This window comes from Drosophila obscura, unplaced genomic scaffold, assembly GCF_018151105.1.
Source record: "Drosophila obscura isolate BZ-5 IFL unplaced genomic scaffold, ASM1815110v1 contig_109, whole genome shotgun sequence".
Taxonomy (NCBI): domain Eukaryota; kingdom Metazoa; phylum Arthropoda; class Insecta; order Diptera; family Drosophilidae; genus Drosophila; species Drosophila obscura.
In genome coordinates this window covers 636,637-655,629 of record NW_024542690.1, presented here as the reverse complement: position 1 = coordinate 655,629, position 18,993 = coordinate 636,637, and the positions used below count along the sequence as shown (strand labels likewise).

At 49.3% G+C, this 18,993-nt stretch overlaps 1 protein-coding gene across 10 annotated transcripts in view; it reads left to right on the top strand.

Moving 5' to 3' along the window:
- The window catches only part of LOC111073210 (piezo-type mechanosensitive ion channel component), a 164,414-nt gene that overhangs the window by 18,098 nt on the left and 127,323 nt on the right, over nt 1–18,993 (top strand). For all 10 annotated transcript variants that reach the window (XM_041595308.1, XM_041595298.1, XM_041595290.1 and 7 more), the window contains one exon: nt 6,007–6,204. In XM_041595308.1, the coding sequence (XP_041451242.1) occupies nt 6,007–6,204 (198 nt within the window). The remainder of the gene's footprint in view (nt 1–6,006; nt 6,205–18,993) is intronic.

The following is an 18,993-nucleotide window of genomic DNA, read 5'->3' as shown; positions in this document are numbered from 1 at the left end:
CACTGCCGAATGCTGGGGACATACATAAGCTTAGGTTTCGATACTCTTATACAACTAGTTACAGCTACATTTAATATTATGATAGATGCTTAAGTAGCCGCTGGCCCGAACATACTCCCCCCGTTGGAAGCTTGCCTTTCAACTGACTTCTCAAGGGGCAGCAAACACAGCCGATTAACGGCCCTCCTGATGGTTCCTGAAGCCGTCTTCAAATCAGCCACGCGGCATACTCCATCCTTGGAGGAAGATTCTCATCCTTCACCAAGACGACATCGTTGACGCAGAGGTTTTTCGCAGGCGTACGCCACTTCGAGCGCTCTTGCAAAAGAGTCAGATACTCTTCACGCCAACGCCTCCAGAATGTCTGCTGCAGTTGAGTGACCCGCTGCCAACCATCCAGACGGTTGTAATTGAGCTTCGTTAGGTCAGGCTCGACAATTGACTGATGCGGGCCTCCCAAAAGCAGATGAGCAGGCGTCAACACAACCAAGTCATCAGGATTTTCTGAAAGCGAGAGCAAAGGGCGCGAATTAACAATTGCAGCGATTTGGCAGATCAAGGTGCGGAGCTCGTCGAAGCTAAGGATGGATGGCCCAACTGAGCGGTACAGGTGATACTTTGCGGACTTCACGGCCGCAGCCCACAATCCGCCAAAGTGCGGAGAGCGCGGGGGAATGAAATGCCAGTCGATGGTGTCAGCCAAGCAGGATTCATGGACTTCCTTCATGTGCGAGTCGCTCAGGAAAAGCTTCTTCAGCTCCAGAAGCTCATTCTTAGCGCCAACGAAATTTGTCGCATGTCCGACCAAATATGACTTGGCCTTCCTCGAGTGGACGTAAAACGTTTTAATTCGCCTAGGAACGATGCGGTGGTCAGATCTTTAACAAGCTCCATATGTATGGCCTTAGATGTGAAGCAAATAAACACGCTTATGTAGCACTTGATCGGAGGCCTCGTGCGGATTTCTGATCGGTAGAAAAAGGGTCCACAATAGTCCACTCCAGTTACTTCGATCCTTCCAGACGCTCCTTAGGCAAGTCTCCCATAATGTGCTCAACCATGCGCGGCCTCGTCCTGAAGCATCTTACACACTTGCTAACCGCTTTCGAGACGGCTTTGATTCCTCCAATGGGCCAATATTCTAATCGAATTTTAGCAAGCAAGGCGCGAGGTCCGGCATGGAGGTTCCGTTGATGATAATAGCTTATCATTGCAGATGTTACGGGATATCCCTTGGGCAAAATAAGCGGGTGCTGAGCATTAAACGGGAGCGATGAGTTGCCGAGACGACCTCCGACTCGAAGTAAACCAGACGGATCGATGAACGGAGATAGCGAACTGATGGAGCTAGACTTCCTGACTTGCCCATTGCGTCTAATCTCCTTTATGTCCGACCACAAACTTGCCAGCTGAACGTGTCAAACAAGAACATGCGTTCCTTGCTGTATGTCAGAAACCGTGAGTCCAGGATGCCTAAGAAGATGAACGAATTTATGTATGTAGGCGAATGTGCGCTGCATGCCAAAGAAAGAATTAACAAATTTGCATCCGGACGTGAGATCGGCATGTGGAGACGCGATCAGCAATACACGCTTGCGAAGCTCAATGGTCGGAGTTTCAGAAACGGCAGATACAGGCCACTCATCCTTAAAGCCTAACAAAAACGAGGGGCCGTGAAACTACAGCTCTGACTGGATAAAGTGGCTGAGAAGCGAACCTCTTGAGAGGATATCATTCCATGTCTTGCGTCAACTCCTGCGTTAAGGCCGTAGACGAATCCGACTAGCAGGAAAACTGACCTGGGAAGATTCCCGTCTCCTTTAAGTTGCGCATAACCTTCGCAAGCAAATGGGCTCCACTCAATTCCAGCTTTGGAATCGACAATGATTTTAGTGGCGCCACTCGAGATTTTGAGCACAAAACATTGCTCGACGACTCCCCTTGCCTGGACACGACATATATGCAAGCACCATATGCTTCCATGCTGGCATCACAAAATCCATGAACCTCTACAATTGTGCCGGAATGATGGAGAACGCGAGGAAAGGAAATGCGAGAGATGCTTGCCAAACTGTTTCTCAGGTCAATCCAAGTTGAGTGCAGCGCTGTCGGTAGGCTTTCATCCCAGTCCAAATGTTCTCTCCAAAGCTGCTGAAGAAAGATCTTGCACCTGACAATAACAGGAAACGTAGAAACGCGCAATAGTTGACAGAACCGACCGCTTGGAGGGCCTTGAATTAGTGTCCAGCGCGGACAAGGCAAACAGCAGCTGATCCGACGCAGGGTCCCAAGCTAAACCAACAGTGTTGGTAATGTCGCTTCCATCATGAAACCGTAGAAATTTCTCCACGTCGTCCTCTGGAATTCCATCAAGCACCTCCTGGTTACTCGAGCACCATTTTCTAAGCTTAAAGTTACCGCAAGACAGTAGACTTGAAGTTTGGCGCATCTTTTCCATGACCTTTGCGTTCGAGTGGCCGCCAGAGAGGAGATCATCAACATAGAACTCCTGTTGCAGAGCAGCTGAGCCAAGAGGGTAGGGATTACCTTCGTCGATGGCCAGCTGGTGCATTGCGCGGACCGCTAAAAACGATGCAGCCCTCGTACCGTATGTGACGGTGTCTAATGTATAGACCTGAACCTCGGACTGGATGGAATCTCGCCATAGGATACAGTGGAGAAAATTGTCGGGTGGAGATATCTTTACGCAGCGGTACATTTTACAAATGTCACCAGTGAGAGCGACGGGATATGTGCGGAACCGGATCAGTATGTTAAACAATGCTGGCTGAATAACAGGACCTGTCATCATCACATCATTTAAGGAGCATCCAGTTGATGTAGCTGCAGAGCCATCGAAAACGACACGGAGTTTTGTCGTGGTGTTATCCTCCTTTAAAACGCAGTGAGGCAGAAAATACTTGCAGAGGCTACGTGAGTCAGGATGGACTTTGGACATATGCTTTAAATCAGTATACTCTTTCATAAAAGCTAAGTAACGCTCCTTGAGTGCGGGATTACGATCCAGTTTTCGCTCCAAACTGAGAAATCGTCGATTCACCTGAGTATAGGACTCTCCCATGCGATCAGCATCATGCTTTAAAAACAGTCGAACGGAGTACTCCCCTGATGGCAAACGTGAAAAGTGGCTTACGAAATGAGCCTCACAATCTATTTCTTCCTTTTTACTCAAACTAGCCTCCACACAATTCTCGACTTCCCAAAACATTCGAAGAGTTCGATCCAACCTTGCATTTGTTCTAGCCTCCGAATCCGGTGAATTTTGGGTTGTCAGAAGCGACGAGCTTGATACCCTCTGTCCACCACCAGATACGATCCACCCAAGCCGGCAAGAGGCAATCCATCTATGAGCTTGATTTGCCCTACCCAGAGAAGGTCATAGAATATGCTCGCGCCAATGTGGAGATCGACTAGCTGAGGATTAAAGAATGCGGGATAGCCAAGCTAAATATTGGAGGGAATGTTCCAATCGGTTACATTAACTGCCAGACTTGGTTGTCTATCTGTGATTGTGGGTGAGATGAGAGCAGTGAGTGTGGTCGAATAGTCCGAAGTGCGAGACTGCATGCAAATGCTGACGGTGGATCCCTCAGTGGACTAATATCGCCCAGACCAGAAACAAGGGCAGACGATTGAGTTCTCCTAAGCTGAAGCTGCTGGGCGAACCTGGAGGTAACGAGATGAAGCTGAGATCCTGAATCTAGAATAGCGCGACAAGGAACCAAAACGCCAGATCGATTCTTAACCAAAACAACAGCTCTGGCCAGCAGCACAATATCGGAGTGGAGACCTTGGGCAGCAAGGGAGGTAGACGCATGAGACGGCACACTGCTGGCAGAATCCTGAACCGGCGTAATAGCTCCTGGTTGTACTGCTCGTTCTGGAGGAGAAACAGCTGGGGAGCTTTGCGCTATAGATGAGTCGAAGTGCAACAAGGTATGATGCCTCCTTCCGCAAACTCTACACTGGCCACCTGTGCATGCACGAGTCCGATTTTAAGCAGTTAAACAAAGTGACATCTTCTTCACTTCCTTGTGACGCAGAAAAGGAGATAAATTTGTGAAGATGCTGCACGAGTATATTCCGTGGCCCGCTGAATGGCAGAAAGGGCATCCAGACGGGTCGGCGGATGCGTTAGAGGCAACAAAGGTTTTCTTTAGGTGTGTAGACTGGCTTATCCCACCTGAGCGCTACCAGCGTGTGTCGCTATAGCGCTATAGTCGCTATTGCACGTTCTCCATCTTCTGGCATCGCTTCTCCAGAAAATCGTAGAATTCCCCAGCTGTGGTTATCCTGTCCGATGACGCAGTCTCTTCCGATTTGGTTTGGGTCTTCTCATCTAGCTTTTGCAGCAGCATGTGGATTATAATGCATCCAGATATCTCCTCAGCACTTCCTAATGTCTGCAGGGCGAGCGTATGCAAGTTGACCGCGTCCGAAAACTCCCGAAGCCTTTTAGCAGAATGCGAATCTACCTTCTTGAGCCCAAGAATCTCCTTGATGTGTGCCTGGAAAACAAGTCGTTTATTATTAAAACGTCTGCTAAGTATGTCCAGAGCCACACGATAATTGGCACTGGAGAGCTCCAACGATCGAACCGAATCCAGGGCCGCATCCGAGAGACATGAGCGAAGATGTTGGAACTTCTCGATTTCACTGAGATCTGCATCCGCTTCGATGACCGAATTGAACATGGCAATAAAATCCGCATATTCCCCATAGCCACCGGAGAAGCTAGGTAGCTTCAGCTCAGGAAGATGATGATGGTATGACCTCCAGAGCTATTTGGCATGCTAGTGGAATGAGCAGCTACGCGCAAATGTCCTAGTTCGAGAGCCGCCAGCAGCTCGGCTTTCAAAGAAATTAAGAGCGTATCGAACGTTTCACGCAGCTCACTTCCAATCTCGTCTTCATCCAGTGATTCCAACTCATTATGGGACTTGTTGAACTCCTCACGCATTTCAGCCAACATATCGAGGCGCACATCTATATCAGCCGCACTTAAATTGTCGATTTTATTCCCCGAGAATGACTGGCCAAGACGCTGCAGCCGATCATGCAGAGACTGAACTTTACGCTTGTAAAGCCTCAGCCTTTTTTCCTCCATCGCAATATTTCCGCCCGCACCTGTATTCGGCTCTTTGTCCATGCCAACCGGTGTAATACAACGAAACAACGGAAAATGTAAGACCGCTTAAGCGACGGCGAAAGAACGGGAGCGAGAATAGAAGACACGTAAAGTCAAGGGCCGCGGCTGCAGCGGCGCAGAGCAAGAGAGAATCGGCGATTTAGCAACGGAATATTAGACGGCTGCAGTCGCACTGAACTTGCACTTTAACTGTTCTTATTTGCACAAAATGTATTTGTTGGTCGTTAAATGGCACAGCAACGAATATCTTATTCGATTTTTATAGTTTATAAACGAAACGCGATTAAAAATTGTAGTTAAATCACGTCGGGGTCACCAATGTTTGAGATGCCAAGCTTTTTTGGCACCTATATTTATCCGCTTGAAAAAACCAAACAAACATTCATCGCAGGACGTCGTCTAAGACTGATGGGCTTTCTTCTGAAGCCCAAGGTTGATGTTGTCTTCGAGATAAAAGATACTTACCCCGTGTCATTTGTGTCAGTGTTTTACCACTGACAGTTGAGTACTATGGCGTCGCGCCGCACAATTAATCGGATCTCCTTGGCCTCTCAGTATCTTGCGCTGAAAACATCTACATATGTAGATTTAGATCAAGATAACAATACAAAAATGAAAGTAGAAATATTCTAGATCAGCATTAGATCCGTTTGACGCCTTTATTTGTTTGCAGACTCCTGTAGTATCACCTCCTTTTATCCAATATAAACCAAACAAATTATCAAATCTAAAGGATTTAATAAAATAAATTTAAAGCCACTTTTATTTGATATTTTTAACCCCTGTATTGTAAATATGCACAGCAATAAGTAAACATTTTGTTTTTTTCATTACAGATTTGGTCAATTGTATATCATAGTTGGCTGACATTTGTGTTACTCATTTGGGCAAACATTCTTTGGATGATACCAAATCAACGCCGTTCAATGATGCGGTCCAGCTTTTTTGTCGTACTTTATGCAGAGTTTCTAGTGGTTACTCAGTATATATATGGAATGAATATTTATGAAGAGGAATTGCCAACTAAAGTGACGGTATGTTTCGTGAATATCTTACGCTGTATTTGTAAAGAACAGTGGTACGAGCAACAATCATTAAAAAGGGATTGGTCGACCACTCAGGATCACCAATGAATTTCCAAGTTTCACATTCTGAAAATTTTTTATTGATAAAACTGAAATTTTTTAAATTCCCGCTGTCTGTCCTTTCGCACCTGAATTTTGTCACCTGTTTATCAACGTCCAAGGGTTGCCAGTTCGTCGGCGTCCACTATGCATCAGGTCATTAGATCGTATGACTTTACTTATACACGTACTCAGTCAGTATATACATTTTAAGCATATAATTTTTTAGAATTTTAGAACTAAAAAAAAAATGTACAAATTACATTTTTTTGCTAGATATGTTATTTGCATCTACTTTGTATATTCTACATCTAACATGTAGGTTCTACATGTGAGATGTGATTCTACATGTGAGCACCATGTGCGGTGCTCCATCCTAGGAGGAGGGGCGGAGGGGACACTCAACACTGTTCCACGCTCTCTCCTTTTTGTTCTCAATTTTGCTTTCCTCTTCATCGCCGACTCGCCAAACAGCTGACTGCGATCGATAGTGCTGGGTAGTGCACAAATCTACCAGCTGGCAACCATCGGCTACGACTCCACCGTAGCAGGCAGTAGCTGTCAGGGTGCAAGAAAGTTGCAGAACACGCAAAAGCATTGCATACCCCCAGGCTGAGCGCGAGGCAATTAAGGAAGTGCATACTTTGAGGCTTAGCCAGGCAGCACAGGTGGCACGTGGGAAAAGGTCAAGGACCCGACCAACCTCCGATCCCCCGCTCAGGCGATGTCCCGGTCAACGGGACGTCGGGGACCGGGGAGGGGCGGTATATCCCCCATCGTGAAGCCAAGGGGAAATCTGTGGCCAGCGCGGGAGCCACGTAGTGCAGACCAAGAAGCAGAAGAGATGGAAGCAGCAAACCCTTTTGCGGGCAGCTCCTCATCCGTTCGCCAGCACCCACGTCAACTCCAGCAGCGGGACTGAGCACGGACCCGGACCCTAGGGAGACCCTGCCTTGGAAACCTCGTGGAGTTGGGGGAACTATTGCAGGAGGTGACCACCAAAATGATGGACAAGGCTTCGCGCCACATCACCATCCTCACGAGGGCGACATTTGTGCGCATGAAGGTGCTTCACTCGAGCATCCTCGAGACGAGGTGAGCAGCCGCAAAGGGCGAAGGCGGCAGGCAGGAAGGCCACAACGCCGAATTCATGTGCCCGAAATGCTCACAGAGCACACAGAGCGCTGATAAGGAGCAGCAGACGACGAAAGTCTGGACCAAGGAGGCCGCAGCGCAGACGGAGCCGTGGCGAAGGCTGAGCAGCGGAAAGGCGCCCTAGCACACAGGAGGACCCGAAGAAAGGCCCAAATGGAGCCTCAAGAAGAGGACGCGACTCACAGCGTTGCTAGGAACCCCACGAGAGCCCAGAGAACCCGGAGAGCGGATGGAACGTGGTAGCCAAAAAGCCGAGGTCTGCACGCCGCGCACGCCCAGACGCGATCGTGGTGCAGGCAGGCGGCAATTCATACAGCGAGGTACTGGCCATGGTGACTAGGAGGGAGGACAAGCAGCTGTCGGACCTGGGAAGCTGCGTCAACAAGGTACGCCGTACCATCAACGGCAATCTTCTGCTGGAGGTGGCCAAAGATAGTGCGGAGAGCGCTGAGGCCATGAAGGAGAGCATCGCGCGGGTCCTCGGCGATGTAGCGTCAGTGCGTGCCATGACGGAGGATAACAAGGTGGTAGTGCTGGAGATACGCGATCTCGACTCCCTCGCGACGGAGCGTGAGATCTGCGCCGCTATTGCGAGCCAATTTGGAATGAAGGAGGGACGAGTAAGAGTGCGGAGCCTGCGCCGCAGCTACGCAGAGTCACAGTTGGCAGTGGTCAGCTTGCCTTTCTCCTTGGGCAAAGCCGTCCTACAGCGCGGTGAGGTGCGGATCGGTTGGACCGTCTGCAGGATCCGGGAGAGAGAAGGTCTCCCAAGGTGCTACCGATGCCTGGAAGCCGGGCACATTGCGGGTAACTGCAAGAGCACTGTGGATAGGAGCGGCTGCTGCATCAAATGCGGAGAGTAGGGGCACAAGGCAGCCGAGTGCAGCAATGAGCCATCGTGCTTCATCTGCTCAGCAGCTGGAAAGAAGGAGGTCAGGCACCAGGCAGGCATCAGAAGCTGCCCAGCCTCAAGCAGCGGGGTCGGAAACTCCAGACCAAAATGCAGGTGATTCAAGTCAACTTGAATCACTGCAGAGCTGCGCAGGATCTCCTGGCGCAGACGGTGCGCAAACTGGGTTCTGAGGTGGGTATCCTCAGCGAACCTTATAGGGTGGGCAGCAGCAGTGAATGGGCCACGGACCGCTCTGGCAAAGCGGCCCTGTGGCTCTGCGGAGCGGAGGCGCCACAGATGCGCGACACCAAGTCGGCAGAAGGATTCGTCCGTGCGAGTGTAGGCGGGATCTGGCTATATAGCTGCTACTTGGCACCTAGTCTCTCGCTGGAAACACTCAGCCGGATACTGGATGAGCTGAGTAGCGACCTGCGAGGACGGAGCAACGTCGTGGTCGGGGGCGATTTCAACGCCTGGGCCCAGGAATAGGGGTCCTCCCGAACAAATGCCAGAGGCTGCACGGTGCTGGAGGCTTTCGCCTCCCTGGATGTAGTCCTGCTCAACGAAGGGTCCCAGCAGACCTTCAACAGGGCAGGCGCGGGGTCGGTAATCGACCTAACGTACGCCAGCAGCTCGCTGGCACGCCACGCCCGATGGAGAATCAGCGATGTCTACACCGCCAGCGACCACGAGGCCATCGAGTGTTCGGTAGGCATGCCCCGGCGAGGGGGTGGGACTCCACCCCGTCAGAGGAAGGCGTACCGGCAGGACACCCTGAGGACGCAGTCCTTTGTAGGCGCTCTGGAGAGCTTCACGGCAACCGAGACGGAAGGAGCCAACGAGAGGGCGAACAGACTGGCTGCCGCAGTGGAAGGTGTTCTGGTGGAGGGGATTGCAGAACTCCGAAGAACGTGCCTCCGCGCCAGAAGGCTACTGCAACGTGCCAAGGGCACTTCGCGCCTAGACCCCAGCCCAGCAACTTCCATCGGAAGCAGCGATAGTGCCAGCTTCAACGCTCTGTTGAGAATCGCATCAGGGCCCGGTGCCTTTTTGGGCTTAAGGTGTCTGCCCGCCTGTCGTACCTCCTCTACCATGACCTCGGAGATCTCGTCTAGGCCAATCTCGGGCCGTGGAAAGCTCTCAACCTGTTGTCCTCGCGGGAACAGGGCGCTGACTATCCCCTCCAGTACCACGGGATCAGTTGGGGCTTTGCCGCCCGCGTTGAGCCTCTTCACAACCATTTTGTAGGCGCATCCCCAGGGATCTGCTTCGGCTGCGTCGCACAGCCTGAGGAAGTTTGCTGTCCCTGATGGTGTTCTTCAGCTCTTTCCGCGCCGCTTTGTAGCGCTCGATGCAGGAGAGGAAGGATATACACGACGCCACTCACGACAGAGAAGCGGCCCACACCGTGGCCGAGCTGAAGGTTGCCGCCAGGAGGAGCATCTTGGAGAACTGGCAGGCAAGGTGGGACAGCTCACAAAAAGGGCGCTGGACGCACACCCTCATCCCGCGCATAGCGTGCTGGGTGGAGCGGAAGCACGGGCAGGTAGACTTCTACCTCACCCAGGCTCTGAGCGGGCACGGCTGTTTCCGCAGCTATCTCAAGCGCTTCGGCCACGAGACGAAGGATTGGTGTCCAGAGAGTGGCACGTTCTGGTGCAAAAATAAGCGCTGAAACTCTGGTGCCGCTGATGCTGGCTGAGCCTAGAGTTTGGGAAGCGGCCGCGGTATTCGCCTCTAGCGTGATGAGAACGCTTAGGTCCCTGGAGAGAAGGCGGAAGTAACGGACGGAGTAGGTGTCCTCGCGGCGGCGAAGCAATGCCTTGCGGCAGTACCGCTCGACGCACGACCCCTACCCCCCCATCACCCCCCAGTCCGTCACCCCTTACTGTTATTGTTATTGTTACTAGTTGTAAGCCACGCTAAAGTTTAAAGTAAAATATATGAATACAAAAAAAAAAAAAAAACCACAAATCTAATACACCCCTTAACTCTTTTTTGAGTACGGGTATAAAAATGCAGAGATAAGAATGTATAGTGCATCATCACGTGAGAACGGCTGGGAAAAATCATCGATCGCGAAAAAAATTGATTTTTAGGAAGGCTGGGCCGATTTGGCTCAAATTTTGTTCAGTTGTTCGTATTTGCTAAGAGAATGTTTCTACGAAAGAAAATTTTGGAAAAACCAACCCTCGATCGCGAATAAAGTGATTTTGTATTTATTTCTTTTATGGAATTAGGCGAAGAGCCAATTGTCATAGTCGAAGATTAGGTTTAAACTCCAGATATTATTCATCAATTGAGTTATAATATGCCTGCTATTAGACGATCAAACCTTGGACGACGTACACGTCTAAAGCAAGAGGAACGTGCAAAAGTAACGCTGCACAATTACCACATCAAATTCGACCAGTAGACTTGAATCGCCTACCAAGATCTTCGTTGCGTCGATATCGGTTCATTGTCTGTCGTATGCCAGCATTGCAATGCATTAAAATTTCAATCGGAAATTACCGGCATATGCTGCGCTGGTAGAAAAGTAAAATTGCCCGTCATGACTCATCCACCAGAGCCATTATATTTGAATTATTTTTATACTCGTACTCAAAAAGAGTTTGTGGTAAAAGTGGATGTGTGTAACGCAGAGAAGGATACGTTTCCGACCCCATAACGAATATATATTCTTGATCAGCATCAATAGCAGAGTCGTTATAGCCATGTCTGTCTGTCTGTCTATCTTGATGATTGTCTAGATCTCAAAGACTATAAGAGCTAGGGCAACCAAATTTGGTTTCCAGACTCATGTGATATCACACTGCTACAAGTGTATTTCAAAATTTCGCCCCGCCCCCTTCCGCCACCGCAAAGGACGAAAATCTGTGGCAGGCACAATTTTAAAGATACAATTAAACTAAAAACGCAGTATTGTAGAGAATGACTATATCTATGAGATTTCCGAATTATTCTGAATTGCTGAATCAGATCGGATCATAATTATAGCCAGAAGGAAGAAATTAATTTTCAGTTGCTTTCCTCGCCTACTTCAGCCAGAGACACACTGCTCATTCTCTTTCTTTTTTCCCGCTCGCACACTCTGCCTCGTTATGTACGCGAGCTCCCTCTAGCGGAGAAGATGTAGAATCAAAATGGTACATGTAGAATCTACATGTTAGATGTAGAATATACATTTTTGATGAAGATATCAGATGTAGCAAAAAAATGTAACATTTTTGTTTCAATTCTAAAATTCTAATAAAAAAATCATTAGCTCAAAAATGTATATACTGAGTGAGTACGGGTATAAGTAGAGTCGCGTCCCCAGAAGCGACTCACACGTTCCTTCTCGTTTTATTTTTTTTTGTTTCAAAAACTTTTTTAATTCGTTTTCAACCTCTAAAAAATACAAAATACTCTCTCTGAAAATTTTTAACAAGTTCGAATATTTCAAACTTTGCGTATGGATGAAAATTCTGAATTGGGTTCCGTTGGCGATGCAGACGAATATCAAGGTCGCTCAAAAACCAATGCGATCGGATGGCACTCCTCATATCTGGACAAGCATCAGGCGGGATACTCCAAATCAAAACGTTTGGTTCATTGACCTTTCCCAGGCCCCAAACAACAAGGAGGCCCTTAAAATTGAGTTCGATCACACAAAAAACAACTGCCTGAAGCGACCTGTAGTAGGTGCTCAGGGTATCACTGGACAGGTGCCCCCAATTGCAATGCCAACACAGTTGACGACCTCTGCTGCTCGACAGATCATGTAAAATCTACATTATGATGCTCAGAAATCGCTAATCGACCGTGAATATTGCACCGCAGAGCCAAGGAAATATACCACAAAGGGCTAGAAGGGCGATAAGGGCACTTCGGCCGGGGTATGCTCGCCGCGCCGGGGTTCACAGAAATTTATTTGATCTCTGGATGTGGTAGCTGAAAGAGAAGGTCTCCTGGTTCAAGAATAAGGCGACACAAGTGAGAGGACAAAAGTAGGTGGTTATTTTTATTGACTTAAGCATACAGAGTCGAATATGGTTCTCTGGAGGATCACTGGCTCGGTCTCGAGGTCTTCCTTCAGGGTCGTCAGGGCCGCACGTGGCTACTCGCAGCGTGCAGGTCGGACCTGGTGCGGAACGGCCGTGGAGGATAATGCGCTCCGAGGGAGGGAGTTGGGGGATAATGCGCTCCGAGAGACGTGTCGTTGTGGAGGATAATGCGCTCGTGGCGTGTTGTTGGAGGATAAGGCCCAGAGAGACGAGTTGGGAGGATAATGCGCTCGAGAGAGAGAGTTGGGAGGATAATGCGCTCCAGAGACGTGTTCGTTGCGGAGGATAATGCGCTCCAGGGAGAAGTGTTCGTTACGGAGGATAATGCGCTCCGAGAGAGAAGACGTTGCGGAGGACAATGCGCTCCGTGGAGAAAATTGGGGAGACAGAGGAAAATGCGCTCTGAGTAGGGAGGGGAAAACCGGAGGACAATGCACTCCGACGAGGAATGCGAAGAAAACAGCAAAGATCACCGGGTAGAGGAATCGTACGCTCTAACACGGTGACCAATGCATTCCAATGGAATGGACGGTATATAGCAGGGAGAGTTGGGTTCTAGAGGAATCGTGCGCTCTGAGAACCACAGCAATCAATGCTTACCAAAAGCCTTGGGGATTGAATCAACCCTTGGCAGTCCAAGAATGGAATGGTGCTGATGGCTCTGGCGTGGCTGCCAAAAGTCAGCTGTTGGCTCCCTTCTTTGGCACTAGCGCGTTGTCACGATCAGCTGCTAGTGTGGCCGTTTGGTTCTGAGGGCTGGGCTCACTGTTGGCGCGTGGATTTGAATGTTGGAGTGTGGCCGTTTGTGATGATCGCTGGTCACACTGTTGGCGCGCGGATTTGAATGTTGGAGTGTGGCCGTTTGTTAGGATCGCTGGTCCCATTGTTGGAGCGTAAATTAAAACGTCGTGAGGTCTTTTTTTTGTTTTGTTTTATGTTTAATTAACTAAATCTTCATGGTTTTTTTCTCTTATGCATCTAGGTAAATGTTTATAAATGTTAACTGTAATGAAATGATAATGAGGAATATGCTGCTGTTATTGTGACGCTTGGTGCTGCTGGGCTGGGCGTCACACTCCCCTTCTAGGGTAGGTCGTCCGGATGTCCCCGCTGCGTTGAACCAGTCGCCGAGTCGTACGTCGCCCGACCTCCCGATTTTGACCCAGCATGCCCTGTCTGGTGTCTCTTCGCTCCATAGCTTGAATCTCCTTTGGGTGTGATTCTTCCGGTCGTCTATCGCTCGTTGGACGGTCGTCACTTGTTTCTGGCTAAGCTCACACCCTGGGGGTACTCCCCAGTCGCTGGGTATGGCGGCCTTTGTGTTTGCTGGTTGAGGCCGTGTTGTTGCCCGGCTGGGTGTCTGTGTGTCCGCTGTTCGTCGTGGCGTTTGGGCTTGCGTTGACGTGGTTGGTGTTTGGTCGGGCCCCTGTGCTTCTAGTTCTCGTCTCTCTGGTGGTCCTCCGAGGCCCAAGATATCCTCGTCGATTTCTGCCAGCTCGACTTGTCGTGACCAGCTGATCCACTACTTTGGTGCTGGACACCCTCATCCTTCCTCCTAGTTGCGGTGGCGCTGCTACCACTTGTACCTTGCGTTGTTTCGCCTTGGTTTCCTCCATCTGCTTCTTGAACTTGCGTGCGCTCTTGTCGAATTTATCCATGGTTCTGCAAAGAAAGAGAGGTGTCGTTATTGTGCCTGTTTCTTGCTCTTCTTTGCTTGCGGGTTTTAGATGCGATACGTGCGCTCGACTTTTTTTGTTAGTAGCGGTGTTTTTGACTGTTACTATAACTGGGGACAAGAGTTCGAGGACCTTACAAGGACCGTTGTATTTTGGTTCGAGTTTTGCTGTTATTTTGTCTATTTTCTTCGAGAGCGGGTGAGTTTGTGACCCACACTATGTCCCTTATCTTTGGTCTCCAGTCTCTTCGTCTTAAGTTGTAATGTCTCATCTGATTTGCTGCTGCTTCTTCCATGTTCTCTCTGGCTAATGCTTCCGCGCTGTGTTGCGCTTCTGCCCTTTCTTGTGTTGTTAGTTCGGTAAGTCCTGATCCTAGTGTTACGTCATCGAATAGATTTCCTGGTAGACGTAGTCCCGTCCGAATAATAAGTATGCTGGTGTGAATCCTGTTGATTCTGATCGACTGCTGTTGATCGCGAGTGTTAACTCCGGCAGGAGTTCGTCCCACTTATTATGTTTTCCCCCGGCGTACTGTGCTATCATAGTTTGCGTGTATGGCGTGTATGGTGCCGTGAATCGCTGCGTAATTCCCCATAGCTGCATTACTTACCTGTTTGGTTTTTCTGCTTGTGAACTGCCCGCCGTTGTCTGAGATCAGCTGCTTTGGTGTTCCTCCTCGTGCTAATATTTTCTCCCGGAACGCTTTTATGAATATATCGGCGGTCGCTTTCCTCGCTGGGGTAACCTCTACCCATTTAGAAAATTTGTCGATGAATACGATGAGTACTGTGTTCCCGTGTGATGTTTTCGGTAGGGGTCCTACGAAATCGACGCATATTGTTTCCCACGAGGCATCCGCGGTTTTTGTGAGCATTTTTCCTGCCGCTGCTTGTTGCGATATCTTGAATTTTTGGCAGCTTTCACATGCGCGGATGAATTTCGTTACATCTCTGTTTATCCCTGGCCAAAAATATCGTTGTTGGACCTTTACTTTTGTGCGTCGTATCCCTAGGTGGCCCGCTGTTGGGTTCGTATGATTTTCCGTTAGTACCCTATGCCTTTCTTGTTTTGGCACGCACAGCTTCCAGGGTTGGTCGTCCTCATCCGTTTGGCTTGGTATGTGCCGGTATAAGCGGTTGTGTTTTATCGTGTAGTTTTCTGACTACGTCCGCCACTGCGTTTAGCTTTCCCTTTCGATACCGAATTTCGAATGTAAATGGTTGTAATCCCAACGCTCATCTTGCTACTCGGCCGGATGGACTTTCAATGGAATTTAACCATTTTAGGGCTAGGTGGTCTGTTATCACCACGAACTGGTAGGCTTCGAGGTACATCCTCATTTTATGTATTCCCCAGTAGATGGCGAGGCAATCCTTTTCTGTGGCAGAGTACTTCGTTTCTTCATTTTTTAGCTTGCGGCTTGCGTAGCTAATTACATGTTCCCCGTCTGCATCCTCCTGCGTCAACACGGCTCTTAATCCGCAGTCCCTTGCGTCTGTTTGCAAGATGAATGTTTTCCTGAAATCTGGGCAGGTCAGGATGGGTGCCTCCTTCAGACAATGTTGAAGATCGTTGAACGCGCTGGGCTTCTCCCCATGCGAATCGCTGCCCTTTTTTCAGAAGGTCTTGCAGTGGCTTCGCCCTTTCTCTGAAGGTTGGTACGAACCTTCGGTAACATTATGCTAGCCCCAGGAAACTGTGTAGTTGCTTTAGTGTCGTTGGTGCAACCAGTTCCTTTATGGCTGCTACTTTGTCCGGGTCTGTGTGTATTCCTTCCTCGCTCACCATGTGTCCTAGATATTTTAACTTCTGTTGGAAAAAGTGGCATTTTGCTGCATTGATGCGTAGATTCGCTTTCCTTAAGCGATCCAATACCTCCTGGAGTTTCTGCATGTGCTCTGCTTTTGTTCGCCCGATTACGATTATATCGTCCAGGTATGCGAAGGCGAATGGTTCCATGTCTGGTCCGATGACGGAATCTAATGCCCTTTGGAACGTTGCTGGTGCTGTGGTTAGTCCGAATGGCATTACCTTCCATTGGTACAAGCCTCGCCCGGGAGCTGTGAAGGCTGTGTACTGTCGGCTCTGCCTCTCCATCGGAATTTGCCAGTATCCTGATTTTAGATCCAGCGTGCTAATGAAGTTCGCCTCTCTAAGTTGGTTTAGTATGAAGTCCATCCGGGGTACGGGGTATGCGTCCTTCTCGGTTTTTTCATTTAGCAGTCTGTAGTCGATGCAGAGTCTCCAATCTCCCGACTTCTTTTTTACCAAAACTATCGGTGAGCTGTATGGGCTTCGTGACGGTTCAATCAGGTTCTGGCGTTTTAGCTCGTTTATCTCTTTGTTGATGATTTCCATTTGCGCTGGGTTCCTTGGATAGTACCGCTGCTTGATTGGTCTATCGTCTTTTAGGAATATTCTTTGAGATGTTATGTTGCTTATTCCTTCGAGGGTCTATCGTCCGTACACCTGCTCTATTGCAGGTCCAACAGTACAATACTGGCTCCCTGGTGCATCCTCTGGCTTCGTGTCCTATTTGTCCGCATCGGTGGCATTTTGATTGTCTCCATTGTGGTCGTTGCCAGGGTGTCTGGTTATACTGCTGCGCATTTGTTGTTTTTGACAGGCCTGCCTCCCTTTCTAGTTTCTCAAATTCCTCCGCTGTGATGATCAATTCCGATAGCGTTTGGAATTCTCTCCTTTTCACGTAGAGCTTTATCGGCAGCCTACATTTTCGGTAAACCATGTCCAGTTTTTCGCTCTCGGTGTATGTCCCGAATCTCATTAACTTCCTCAGGTCCTGCACGAATTCTCGTATGGTCTCCGTTTCTGCTTGTTTTCGTTCCGATACGAGTTTCCCTAGTTCTTCGTGATATTGGGGTGACATGAAGTTTTCCATCAGCTCTCTTTTGACGTCCTCCCATGCCGTGACGGGGCCTGGTTTTGTGTGCCACCAGTCCAATGCACTTTTTTCCAGAATTACTGGCATTGCGAATACCATATGATCCGCTTCGATCCCATATGTTTCTGCTAATTCCTCCATTCGGCTGAGGAATTCTAGCAGCTCTCCATTCCCTGCGAATGTGAGGTCCCATTTTCGTATCTTGTCGATTATGGCTACTGCCTCTGGTGATCCTTTCCGAATCTGTTTCGGAAATAGTGGTTTTTTGTCCGCTGTGGTTCTTCCTTGTGGTTCCTCCATCGTTGGTTTGGTTTGTGGTCTTGGTGATTGTTGTTTTGGGCTCCTGCCTCTCGTTTGGGTTGTTCCGAGCTGTTCCAGCCTTTCCATGAATTCCTTTCTGAGAATTGCAAGAGTTGCATCCGCAATATTTCTATCCCTTCAGTTTTTCCAGCCCAAACTCCTCGCAGTAATTGATCAGTTCCGCTTTTGTTGCCTGATTAATCCCCACTCTTGCCATCTTGACCATCAATGAGATCCCAATTCTATGCTACCACAACCTGCTCGGGTGCCACTGTGACGGCACTTCGGCCGGGGTATGCTCGCCGCGCCGGGGTTCACAGAAATTTATTTGATCTCTGGATGTGGTAGCTGAAAGAGAAGGTCTCCTGGTTCAAGAATAAGGCGACACAAGTGAGAGGACAAAAGTAGGTGGTTATTTTTATTGACTTAAGCATACAGAGTCGAATATGGTTCTCTGGAGGATCACTGGCTCGGTCTCGAGGTCTTCCTTCAGGGTCGTCAGGGCCGCACGTGGCTACTCGCAGCGTGCAGGTCGGACCTGGTGCGGAACGGCCGTGGAGGATAATGCGCTCCGAGGGAGCGGAGTTGCGGAGGATAATGCGCTCCGAGAGACGTGTTCGTTGTGGAGGATAATGCGCTCCGTGGGACGTGTTCGTTGCGGAGGATAATGCGCTCCGAGAGAGACGAGTTGCGGAGGATAATGCGCTCCGAGAGAGAAGAGTTGCGGAGGATAATGCGCTCCGAGAGACGTGTTCGTTGCGGAGGATAATGCGCTCCGAGAGAGAAGTGTTCGTTACGGAGGATAATGCGCTCCGAGAGAGAAGGCGTTGCGGAGGACAATGCGCTCCGAGGAGAAGATTGTGGAGAAAGAGGAAAATGCGCTCTGAGTAGGGAGGGGAAAACCGGAGGACAATGCACTCCGACGAGGAATGCGAAGAAAACAGCAAAGATCACCGGGTAGAGGAATCGTACGCTCTAACACGGTGACCAATGCATTCCAATGGAATGGACGGTATATAGCAGGGAGAGTTGGGTTCTAGAGGAATCGTGCGCTCTGAGAACCACAGCAATCAATGCTTACCAAAAGCCTTGGGGATTGAATCAACCCTTGGCAGTCCAAGAATGGAATGGTGCTGATGGCTCTGGCGTGGCTGCCAAAAGTCAGCTGTTGGCTCCCTTCTTTGGCACTAGCGCGTTGTCACGATCAGCTGCTAGTGTGGCCGTTTGGTTCTGAGGGCTGGGCTCACTGTTGGCGCGTGGATTTGAATGTTGGAGTGTGGCCGTTTGTGATGATCGCTGGTCACACTGTTGGCGCGCGGATTTGAATGTTGGAGTGTGGCCGTTTGTTAGGATCGCTGGTCCCATTGTTGGCGCGTAGATTTAAATCTTCATGGATTTTTTCTCTTATGTATCTAGGTAAATGTTTATATGTTTATATATGTTCATGGATTTTTCTCTTATGTATCTAGGTAAATGTTTATAAATGTTAACTGTAATGAAATGATAATGAGGAATATGCTGCTGTTATTGTGACGCTTGGTGCTGCTGGGCTGGGCGTCACAACTGAAAAAAACACAGCCCTGTTCAGAGAAATTCTGTAAGGCTCCCTGGACCTAAACACGGAGCTGAGGACCACCAAGGAAGTGGAAGGGACCATTGACTTATTTATGGCCAAGGTCTGCGAGGCTGCTGCAGCTGCTGTCCCACAAGGTCACCAAGGCACAG